General features: G+C 36.6%; 1 protein-coding gene across 2 annotated transcripts in view; it reads right to left on the minus strand.

Moving 5' to 3' along the window:
- The window catches only part of L3MBTL3 (L3MBTL histone methyl-lysine binding protein 3), a 121,360-nt gene that overhangs the window by 9,623 nt on the left and 98,696 nt on the right, over positions 1-13,041 (minus strand). For both annotated transcript variants that reach the window (XM_044917674.1, XM_044917673.1), the window contains one exon: positions 7,877-7,956. In XM_044917674.1, the coding sequence (XP_044773609.1) occupies positions 7,877-7,956 (80 nt within the window). The remainder of the gene's footprint in view (positions 1-7,876; positions 7,957-13,041) is intronic.

Consider the following 13,041-nt stretch of genomic DNA (forward strand, 5'->3'; position numbering starts at 1 on the left):
TCACAATCTAGCTGAACTTTATTTTTGTACAGGGTGAGATAAGGCTCGACATTCCTAATGTTTTTTTCCACATGGATTTCTAATTCCCCAAACATGATTGATTGAAAAGACATCCTTTCCCCACTGTACTGCATGCAGGGCCAGCTTTACCATAAATATAAATGTGTGTCTCTAGATTCTCTACTCTGTTCCACTGGTCTCTTTACACCAACCTATAGGTCTTAATTACCACCACTTTGTAAGTGTCCTGATATCTGTGATCTAGTTCTTCTTCAAGACTGCCTTGGCTATCCTGATCTCTTTGCATTTCCATATAAAATTTAGAATGAGCTTGTAAAAAAATGCTAGGATTTAGAGATGGCGATTACTGCTGGATATAGACCAATTTGGTTCTGAGAAATGATATCTTCACAATATCCAGTCCCCCGATCCAAAAACAAGGTGTATCGCTCCATTTCTTTGGGACTTTACTATTCCTCTTTGCTCTTTTGTCATTTTCATGTATAGGTCTTGCATATATTTTGTTAAATTTATTCCTCTGTTGCTATTAAAAGTGGCACAACTTCTTAAAAATTTATTTCCTATTGTTCTACTGTGGTTCTTCAATAACTTTTCTTTTAAACTAGCCTAATCTGAATTGTGAAATGCTCTGAGTATTAGAAAGTAACTTAGAAGTAACTATTAGGGGGAAAAAAAATCTGTCTTATTGGAGCTAACACACCCTGGTCCTGGTTCCACCTGAGTGAGCTCATACAGAAAAATCTGTCTGTTCCACATGAAACATTTCAATTCTTCAAATAATATTTAAAAATCCATCATGGTACCTCTTGCCCCATTTAATTGAATGAATCTCATATAACTGGTTATAAGGTTTTAGGACCTCATCCTGCTTTACCGAGTATCTGTTATGAGCCAAATATATAAGCCTGAACCAGTTTGTTTTTATTCTTTTATTCTTTTTAAATTTCCCAGAGTTCAGGATGTTTTTGGTTAGCATAAATATGGGGTAACTTAAAAACATTTTTCTTAATTTCAGACACTACCAAGAGTTTAGCAATTATTTGAAATACGGTATTTGTACAATCTTTTGTGAGGCAGGCTAGTATGAAATGGTGAGATTTCCAGTTCCACGGGAGACTGAAACCAAAGAGCCTACTTTTTGGCTTGTCCTCTGATTGCTTGCCACCGAAGTGTCAGTCTTTTCCAAAGTGGTACATTTATGATACAACTGTTCCTATTCTATTAACACTTGCCAACGTTCCCTCTTTCACCATAGTTCTATTCTATTTCCTGCTAAAGCTGTCTTATTCAGCTCATTTCTAATGTTGCTACATCATTATTCTTTAGAAAAACAACCGAGCCATTCTAAAGAAATGACTAAAAGCCCTAAAGCTCCCATATTTCTGGTGGCTTCTGCATGTCTTTGAAGCTGATGCTATAAACAGGCCTACACACGTACATCATTCTAAAACTAGTAAGAACTTCGCATCTTTCACTTCAGACTTTCCTTGCTTTTATCGATTCTTTCATGCTGACTGATGTCCTGAGGCCCAATGGTGTTTTCTGATGAATGGAGCAAAAGTAGAGTTTCCCAGCCACAGAACATCCCATTTCTTCAGAAAATAATAGTGTTAGCTATGATCCCCATCCAAAAAAACAGAGAAAACAACTTCAGTTGGGTGAATGTGTACCTGAGTCCTTAAATTGCACAGAAATGTGACTCCAGGTTTTTATTTTTAACATGTGATCAGACTAAAATAAATGCAAAAGACTTTGGCTCAAGTAGCTGGCTCAGTGCCATGAGTAAGGAAGAGTAGGTTTGAATGTGCACAATGTGCTTCATAAAACAAATCCTTTGTTCTGGAAGACATTTCTGCCACCGTCATTTTACTAGAGTCATATTTCTTACTGCCCTATCAAACTATTTATCTGCCTGAAAAATAACACTTTTACAGGAGTTTTCTGTATGTTTTGAAGTTCCCTGAAATGAAAATTTACCAAAGTCCTTGTCCGCTCCCCTTTGGCTTCTGGTTTTGTGCTTCCACAGTTCTTCACTGCTACTCAGTTCTGTACCATTGGGCACAGAACAGCCCGGGGAGGATTTCCAAGCCTAGTTCTTACTCATCCTTGCAAAAGTGAGATATGATTAGGAACCTTTTTACTTTGTCTAGAAACTAACTGGCTTTTACTGTTTTGTGACTATCAGGGATGTGTATTTCTGGGCTTCCTTAATATCGGAAGCAAGAAAATGTTAGGTGTCAGTAGTAAGAGAAATAACTTGGTGGAAATATGTATGGTTTTGTTGTGATTGCATCTGCTAGACAATTATCAAACGAGGAATATTTTTCTTAGGCTGATACCTGGGGAATGGGTAGTAGAGGCCTGCCTCCTATTTACGATTATGATTTACCATATGGAATTCACTCACTCAGCATGGACACTGTGTCAGAAACTGTGAAATGTTTGTCAATACAGCATATTCTTGCAGATTTTCTTGAAATGAAGTGCAATAAATAATAATGTAGTTATCCAAAGTAGAAACCTGCCACTACAAATTTGCCCACCATGTCTGTCAATTCTGGTTGAGAACACAGGTATTAAAATTCCTGATTTGGCTTAAGGTAGGAAAAAGTGAAGTGGAAGATTAACCCTTGTAAGAAGTCATTTCTGATAAAGGTGATCCTGAAAGAAATATCCTCCGATGTTTCACACAGAATCAAGACAATAAATGTTCAGTATAGGGAACATCATCTAAACCAATCACAAAGTCTCCTAGTAGAAAGAGACGTCCTCACCTCCATGGAGTGTGAGAACCTGCTTCCTATAGGACCATTCCGTTAAGACCCAGTGGAACCACTGTATGGTAGGCTGACAAAGCAGGGCAAGTCCTAGACAAAAGGAGAAGTACTCCCTCTCTGCTGCTTTCAGTCTCAGATCCCACTCTGAGTGGGGTTCCTATTTCCAAGTCTGGAAATGCTAAATCGACAAGCCAACAGCATAAGTTACCATTGACCTCTTGCCTGACTCATTCCTAGCCCTTCAAGCCAGAGACAGAAGTGAGACCAAGACCTCCAATTGCCTTGCTTCATTTTAGTTTCAAAACAGTGCTAGGAGGTAGCTATCCTTAAGATGAGGAAACAGAAGCCTGACATGCCCAAAGCCACTCTATGAGAGAAGGGCAGCATCAGACAGTGACCCTGGATCTTTTGCCTCCTAATACAGAGGAGAGGGTCATGGTCAAGAGGGTGAGTTTAAAAGTCTGATATACATGGATTCAAATTCCTGCTCTGCCACTGACTAGCTCTATAATCTTGGTGAAATCAAGTTAACAAGACTGTTGTAAGGATCACATGATATTTTTAAAATGCTTATCCCAGTATCTGACATATAGTAAAGACTCAGCAAATGAGAGAAATTATTTCTATTTTGAAAGAAAGGCATATCACTGAGAGTGTATTGGATATAAAAAGCAAAAATGAAAAGGAGTCAATACCCTTTCAGGCTAATATTCCATGAGTCTATAAAATACGCTCCTAATGTGAAAAGAACAAGACCAGAAGAAAAGGAATACATCTGTCAACCAAAAAAAAAATTTTTCTTTTAATGGAGTTAACTGGTGACTAAATATAAAAAGATGAACAATAAGAGTGATTGGGTAAGATAAATGGATCACAGCATCAAGGAATGGAGATAAAAATAGCTCCATGATACTTAAGCTGAAAGATACTTGAGGATCATTTCAAGGTTAACAACCAAAAAAAAAAAAAAAAACACCAATTGCTATGGAGGCAAAAAGCAAGCCTGACTTTTCAAGTGAGAATCTAGCACATTACAAAATAGAATTCAATTCTTTCTGCATTTCAGCCACCCATAAGAAAGAAGGCTTGCAGCAAAGAAAACAAAACTATACCTTTCCCAGGAGTACAAGAGTTTAAACTTGAAGGCCAGTTTATAGAATATTTTATTAATGCGCTTTCCTACAATAATAGGAATGAGTTATTTTTTTTAAGGTAAAAAGTTTTAAAAAAAAAAAAAAGGAAGAAGAAGAAGAAAGGAGAAAAAGTGATAAATTATATCCAGTTAAACTCCCCAAAGGTCAAATTCAGTTGCACAGTGAGAATCATAAAAAAACGGGGACTCATAATTACACATATTGCATGGAATTAACCAGAATTAACTAAAGAAATGGGGGAGGGGGAGAGGCTTTTTCAGGAGGAAGTTTTTTTTTTTTTAATATCAATTTGCTCTATGACTCCAAACAAAATAGTTCTCATGGGCCTGCTGAGTCTTAAATTCTACTGGTATTTTAAACAAACTTAGGGTGGCTTCTTTTCAGTCTCCTCTATCCTAAATAATACACAAACTGCAAAGGGCTTTCTCTCCTACCCTTTGCACCACCCCTCTCAGACAGCTAGATTTAGGAAGGGTTCCTTCCACCACTGGAGGGATAGAATTGGGAATGATCCCTGGTGATTTACTAGGCTCAAGAATGTGGACCCGGAGTGGAGTATAGCTACCTGACCTCCAGGCTCAGGTTTGCAAGAGGAATTCTTCCAGCACCCAAATGGGAGCGTTGAGGGGTAAGTGTTCTTCACAAAAGACCTGGGAAAAATTCTCTGGACTCAAAAATGTTAAAATAGAAAACAATCACCATGGGGTCTCTGACAAAAAGTTCTACAAAACATCAGAAGAGGAGCATTGATTTATTGACAGAAGAGTTTCATGATTTTAGTGAGGTTCAAGGGGATAGAACCTTTACAAAACAAAAGCAGGCTATGAAAGAGAACAAGCCAATGTAGGAAATTGGAGGGAAATAGAAACCACTGCTCTTAAAATTCCTGTTAAAGGCAGTAAGTAGTAGACTTGACAGAGCAAGAAGCTAAGTAAGATATTTTAACCTGAGAAATATGCCGAGAACATCAAAAATACATGTAAGTTGTTAAAATACTAAAATACTGGGGCACCTGGGTGGCTCAGTTTGTTAAGCGTTCGACTCTTGATTTTGGCTCAGGTCATGATCTCAGGGTTGTGAGATCGAGCCCGCGCTGGGCTCTGTGCTGGGTGTCAAGCCTGCTTAAAGATTCTCTTTCCCTCTCCCTCTGCTCCCCACCCCCACTGCACGCTTGCTCTTTCTCTCAAAAAACAAAACAAAAACTAAAATACTTCCATATTGGTTGGTACAATGCCCCCTCCCCCATCCCACTCCCACCCTCCCCCAAGGCAGCCAGGCCCTTAACTGGACTTCATAAGATCCAGCAATTAAGGGCAACTCTTGGTATAGCGGAGAGCATCCAAAACTCTCCTCCAGTACAAAGACCAGTGTTAATTTTAACTGTCTTGTGCAAGGTTGGATGCCAAACCAATTGTTAAATATTTTGAAAATAAAATATAATCCCTTGGCTCTAACTCAAGAATAATAGGTATTACCAGTCAACAGAGAGAACAGAGCACAAATGGTAACCGAAATTATAACTGAAAGAAGTTTCCTGGATTTAAAGACCAGTTGGCAATCACAGCACGATTTCACTGCAGATGAAATTAGCTTTACGACAGTTTTATATAAAATGTTTCAAAACTTTGATAAGGAAACTTATCAAATTCATTATAAGAGACTAAAAATGGATGAGATATTAATAGTCAAATCTCACTTAGGAACATATGTGCAAAAATTCTCAGAGCAACTTATTTTATGAGGCTCTCTCCCTTTCACTAATAAAAAATAAGACAGTAAATAATATATCCTTACTGAACTATAGGCTTTGTAGGTGAGAACAATAATTAAGAGTTATGTATGAATCCTAATAATGTTTCTGGAGAGAATAAAACAGAAAAACTCAGGCAATTCAAATTGAGAAAAACAGGACAAAAATATACAAAGTTTGAAAAGACAAAGAGAGAACACCATGCATATCATAATGTTAATCAAGCCAAATTCTCTATTAAGAGAATAATAATTTTCCAGATCATTTCCAGAAAAAATGATCAAAATCAGCTCAGCAAATCCAACAAAAAGTTAAATCAATCACCAAGTTAGGAAGAGACTGAAAAGTTTACCAAAGTATTACTCCCTCAAAAAGTTCAGAGTCTAGAAGATTCTATTCTGCATCTATCTGAATTTTCAATGATGAGACAATTCCAGGCAATAAACACCTTCTTCCACAATACTGCTACTCTACTACTCCCACCAGCTAATACTTCGGCCACTGATGCATTGAATCCTCATGATAAGCCAATGATGTGGCTACCTACTACTACAGTAATCTTACACAGGAGGAAACTGAAGCCCAGGGCGAGCTGCACAGCTAGTAAGTGGTGGAGCCCTGAGAGGAATGAAGGCTGTGATCCTAACCACCATTCACAAAGAAAGACTGAGACCTTTGTCTAAGAGTCCAATATACCTTGATGACAGAACCCTCATAAAACACATGTTTTTCTTCCTTTCTAAATGGCCAGAAACATATTAAAATAATCAAACGCTTGCATAGCACTTACTATGTGCCAGGCACTGTTTGAAGCAAGTGACAGAAGCACTTCATCGCCATGGCAACCCTGGGAGGGAGTTACCATCATTATGCTTCTGGGTAGATAAGGAACCAGAAGCATGGAGAGGTGTGTTCAGTGCCATGTCCAAAATCACACAGCGAGCAGGTGGCAGAGACGGCATTCAAACCCTGGCCATCTGTAGGGTTTGTACGTGGTGTTATATTAAACATAATAGAACATGCTGAAGACAGCAGAGAATGTAACCTTTAAAATAATCACAAATTACTGCTTTCTAAAAAATCAGATATGGAAATCAAAGCCTCCCTTATGGAACAGGTCATTGCAGGCAAACAGTCATTAGGTGCTGTTCTCAAATCTTATAGAATAATCTAAAGCAAGAAATACACACAAAAAAGCAAAGTCTCCAGGGACTATCATTAAAATCCCAATCAGGCTAACCTTTTCTTATAAAAAAATAATAATTATGTGTAAGTTATAAATACAATCTATACTATGACTTACAGGCATTATGACTTCATTACTTTGTTAAGCCACTGTAATGTGTTTTTAGCAGAGATGGAAGACAAATTACTTTCTCAAGTACAACTTAAAACGTTTGTTCAAATGATTTTCTTTTCATTCTGTGGTATTAGACTAAGACCCTATTAACTCCATTTGGATTTCAATACACATTCTGAGGTGAGTTTTAAACATATGAAGCAAATGACATCAACAATACCAAAGAAAATATATCACAAGAACCAAAGAGAATGCTGCCCAAACTTTTTATATAATATTGCACAGATATGTGAAAAAGACTGTAAATATAGGTCACAAATGAATCCATATCATTATGAATTACATACTACAGTTGACCCTTGAACAATGCAGGGGTTAAGGGCACCAACCTCTGTACAGTCGAAAATCTGTGTAGAATTTTTTTTTTGAAAATCTGTATAACTTTTGATTCCCCCAAATATAACTACTAATAGCCTATTGTTGACCAGAAGCCTTAAGCAATAACCTAACTAGTTAACACTTATTTTGTATTTTGTATGTATCAAATACTGTATTCTTACAATAAAGTGAGCTAGAGAAAAGAAAATGCTATTAAGATAATCATAAAGAAGAGGAAATACATTTATAGGACTGTACTGTATTTATTGAAAAAAAATCTGTGTATGAATGGGACCCACACAGTTCAAATCCACGTTGCTCAAGGTCAACTGTATATTTATCCTGAACAATAAACTTCTATAGCCTGCGGTAACAGAATAAACCAACTAAACGAAGTTTATCTTTAATATAGAAGTGGCTGCTATATTCTAGTCAAGTTCTGACTGTTGAGTATTAATAATAGTATCCATCAATAAGATGAGATTATTATGGATACCTCTGGCTTCATGCGACGTCCTCATTTCACTTTCTGTTCTCTCTTCAAAGTCCTCTTTGACATCATCAGCATGCTGGTCTCTGAGAAAAACAGATGTATCAATGTTTTGTAATGCACTTTAAAGGATGGTTCAGCACTGCATCTCAGCAACTGTTATAGGTAAGTGATAAATCACTGAATTCTACTCCTGAAACTAATATTACACTGTATGTTAACTACCTAGAGTTTAAATAAAAACTTGAAACATTAAAAAGCAACAAGAAAACAAAACACAACAAAATAAAAACACATGATACCACTAAAATGTTAGAAAGGATTTTCAGTTCTACTAAGAAGCAACACCTAGTAATAACATCTATAAACATCCATTTTCTTCATTACCAATTTTCATTTAGAGTTCAGAAAAGAGATTTTTAAAGCTAAGAATGGTATTAAGGTGAACTATTCTGGCAAACGCAGCTACTGAATAACTCAACTTCAAACTGGGACAGGTATTCATGAAGAATTTTACTTGGTACTATACAGTAAAACAATTTAAGGAAAGAAAATATTTTGAAACTCCAGACCATTTAATCAAGTAGCATATATACTACACTCAGCTCTGGGATTTGGGCTTGAGCCTGAGATTGGCCCAGGAGAATCAAACTCAATTCTAGGAAGCTTTTCCTGGCTTAATCAGGTCAAATGTGTAGGCTGAACTGATTCCAACTCTTTTTGACCAGGAATGATCCAAGGCTAATCTAAGCATGCCGAAATGCTCTAAAATGCAATGGAATCCATTTCGATCTTAATTCAGAGCTTTACCCTTAAGTCAGGGACAAAAACAGCATTAAAGGGAACCAAGAACAGACTAATTATATTTTCTTTAAAGCTAAATTTCAAGTATTTAAAATTTTTCAACCTAATTTTTCCATTCCCAGAGTTCAAAATACATCCCACTCTCCAATTTCCTGGTACTATCGAGGCTATGATCCCTGGCTTACACACTTCAATGCCTTATAATACTCTGCATTTATGATGTCCTACTGTTTCTTATGTGTTGTTACCCATATATAAATATATCCCGAGTTTCTAAAAGATCCAGATCATACTTCTACTGTTAAGTTTTAAGAAAAAAAGCAAACACATTTGAAACCACACACCCCAACAAAATATAAAGCAGCTGTATAGTCTTAATTACAAAGGCACGAATTTATTCTCCATTTGAATGATGATAATTTAACATAACAATTCAAACACGGTAAGTATGCCATAAATACATGTTCACTACTTCTTAGATCATTTCCACAAACACATGTGAAATTTCATTGAGATCTGTGCTCCCTGGCTAATAAGTTCATACTAAAAACAACTTATCCCAAATGCTGAAGAAAACTTGCTTATTTGAGAATGGAGATGAATCACTGTTAATACAAAATAAAAACACATCTTCCAAGAGTAATCAAATGACTATTGGAGGCTCTTATTCCATAAAATGTGGAGAGATGGAAATATGGGAAAAAATAAGAAAATCACTGATAATTAGAGAAGGACATTAGTTGAAAACTGTCTTCTCTGTAAAAACTGTGCTAAAGTTATACTTGGTAGTTACAACATGCTAAAATCAGCCTCATATGTTAAAATTAGCTTATGTGATCTTCTGAACTTGTTTAATATTAAATTAGAATATTCTTTGAGTCTACAAATCTATCCCAGTAAGTACCGTGACCACCGAAAAAAGTTGTTTGTGCATGACTATCTTAATATTTATTAGAAAAAAGTCACATATTACAGTGATAACTTGAAATTGGCATTTCTCAGAGTCAAAATAAATTCCTAATTAGTCATCATAGATTTCCCAAAAGCTTTAATGAGTGGTTAAAAGGAAAAAAAAAGACAAACTGAGATGAAAGGCTAAAATTAAGTCTTATAATTTTTCAAATATTTCCGTTTCTGTGATCAGAAATGTCCACTGATAAGTTTTACATTTTTGTGGTTTTAATAAAGCACAGCATTCCTTTAAAGTTAAGTTTTATTAAAATAAAGGTATAAGACTTAAGTATGAGCAAAGTTCTATTGTATTCTTATGCCCAAATACAATGCCAATGGTTTATCTTATGAATGTAAGAAAAGGACCATTTGCTAGGAGAGAATGGAGACAGAAAAGGAAAATAAGACCTCTGACCCAAAAAGTTTCTTCAGGCCTGAATCTGCTGTAATCCATCCCCAGAGAAGCAAAATGGAAGCCATCTATTCTTATATTATTTATATAGCTTCATTATAGAAGCATGTTCAGTTTCCATTTTCCCTACTGCAACTCGTGATATTTCATTAAGCTGAATCCATATAAACTTGGGAATATAAACATGAGTATTTATCCTTACCAAACACAATTCAAATAAAGGACTCTAGAAGAAATGTTTACTGAATGTTTTATTTCCAATTAATAGACTGATTCTGCTAATTCCTTAAAATTAAAAGCGACTAAGCCCCTAGGGGGTTCTACATGATATTTCATTTACTAGAAAGCTGGAGGGGTGGGGCAGTGGGGTCACCTGAGCAGTCTATTAGAACAAGCATTATCAAATAGATGGATGAACAGAACCACTGAAGTGAGCAGAATCCTAATTTAAGCACATCTAGAAATGTGGGAGCAGTTAATAATAAGAAAAGTTACAAGAACATACTATGTACCAAAGGCTGGCTGAGATCTTTATATGTCCGATATTTCGTAACAATTGCTAGAAGAAGGTTCTGTTCTTAAAGCCACTGAAACTTAAAGAGGTTAATGCCAAATTTGTAGAACAAGTATAGCACCAGGTCTATGGACACCAAAATCCATAATTAGATTCAAGTATTACTTGGTTTTTACCTTTGCATTTCTCCAGAATACAGTATACCCGTCTTCTAGTGACAAGGTCAGTCATGAAGAATCTGACTCATTCTTGTTTGTTTTGTATTTTATTTAAAATAAAAATTGGTTTCTCAGGGTACCTGGGTGGCTCAGTTGGTTAAGCGTCTGCCTTCGGCTTGGATCATGATCCCAGGATCCTGGGATCGAGCCCCGCATCGTGCTCCTTGCTCGGTAGGGAGTCTGCTTCTCCCTCTCTCTCTGCCACTCCCCTGCTTGTGCTCTCCCTCTCTCTCTCAAATAAATAAAGTCCTTAAAAAAATTGGTTTCTCAGTTGGGCAACCAATATTTCTCTCTCCTACAAGGTGAGGAGTTTCATTGCTAATTCTGACTCAAGAGGTGCCATGATGGGTCTCTTTCTCTGTGCAAAAATGAAATCCTTAATCTAGGATTTCAGCTTCCTAAGCACAAAGTTATTCTAGTTGCACAGGTCTTCCAATTACAGACAAAACACGTTTATATCAGAATGCCCCAAATCTGTGATAACTTTATAATTAATCTCTCTGGAACACGGTACCAGATATGCTTCTTAACAGATTCTCTTTAAAAAAAGACAACCAAACATATTTTGATGTATTTTAATAGTACATTTTTGCTCAACAAAAAACATCTCTGTTTTCTTCTCTTGATCAACATTTTCCATTAGCAACAATTTCATTTAGCTCCGAAGGAGGTACAAGCTGATTGGGCAGGGGGCTAGGGAATCAGAACATGGAGTGGTTACATGGATGGTCTCTGGAAGTGAACAGACCTCCTTCCAATATCAGTTCTGCTACTTAATTCTAAATGATCTTCAGCAAGTTACTTAACTTTCCTACTTCCCAGCTGCATCATCTGTAAAACGAGGGTAATAAATCCCTTTCCTCACAGGCATTTTGAGGACTCAATAAAATAATGAATACAAAATGCTGCCCACAGCCAGACACAGAAGCAGAAGCATGATAAATGGCAGCTTCTACTATTTAAGAATTACTTCTATTTGGGGATAAAATCATCCACTGTCACCTGTTTTCTTCAAGTTTTAAAATAGTTTTTAGAGTAAAAGTTACGAGCCAGACTGCAGCCAGATGGCCTGGGCTGTAATCCGGGTCTGCTATTGACTAGTTGTGTAATCTGTAACCACGAGAGGTTCTACATTTTTGAATGCGGATGTGAGAACAGCACCCACCCCACATAAGGCACTGTGAAGATTAAGTGAGCTAATGTAGGTAAAAACACCTAGAAAAGTACCTGGAATACAGAGATTTCCCTTGAGATCTTAGAATTTTCAAGAACCAATATATTTCAACATTTCTTTAGCTTGAATTGAAATATAACCATAGCTAAAACCTTACTGAAGAATACTCTTTAGGTTTTTAATTAAGACAGTGGAATCCACTCAAGTGCAAAAATGTATTCTTTATGAGTCAGCAACCTCTTTTTCTCTGTAATTACATATCATGCTTTAAATGCCTATCTTACTCTAAATATGCTTTGTAGTAATTATTAGCAAAACAAACATCAGAAGGGTAAATACATAGTAACAGGATGCATTTGAATGCAAATAGCTATATTTCTTCAAGTTTGTTTATTTTTCATTTAAAAACAATCCCTAGCCAATTATGCCTCCATCAGTCCCCAGTATGTTAAAAACAATATTGAAAAAAATGTGAAACAATTATTTTGCTTCAATTCAGAGATTTCAGCTATCCCTCGAAATCCAGCATGAGTTTGATTTGGCTCCTAGCTTGAAATAACCCCACCTTCTCTCTCCAGCAGCGCTTATTCTAGTCTCACAGGGGTTTTGTTAGAGCTGAAAAGTACCTGTACTCCCTAGTAACCAGAGGCGACACAATGAATGTAGCTGGGGCCGTAAAATAATGTAGGAATTTCTGTTTTGAACATGAAAAGGAGGTCTTTTTTGCATGCCCCCAGCAACTTTTTTTCCCCTAATTTCTGGGCTGAGGTCACTCACAGGAAAAAAAATCCAAGAAAGAGAATTTCAGGGTTTATACTTCAGAGGAATTATAAAAGATTACTTGAACTGTCTCCAAATGCCTCCTACAAATGAAGAGGAGAGTGTGCATCCACAGTCTCAGTACAAGAAGGTCACCATCTTCAAAAGGACTCAGAAAAGATGGCAAATAAAACCAGTCGGATTAAAACTTTTATGTCTATGGTTAACATTTGAATAGTCTTTAGAGATTTATTTTTGAGAGAGAGGAGGGAGGGGGAAGAGAGAGAGAGAGAGGCAGACTCCCCCCTGAGTGCGGAGCCCCACATGGGGCTCAATTTC

The sequence above is a fragment of the Neomonachus schauinslandi genome, chromosome 8, assembly GCF_002201575.2.
Source record: "Neomonachus schauinslandi chromosome 8, ASM220157v2, whole genome shotgun sequence".
Classification (NCBI taxonomy): Eukaryota; Metazoa; Chordata; class Mammalia; order Carnivora; family Phocidae; genus Neomonachus; species Neomonachus schauinslandi.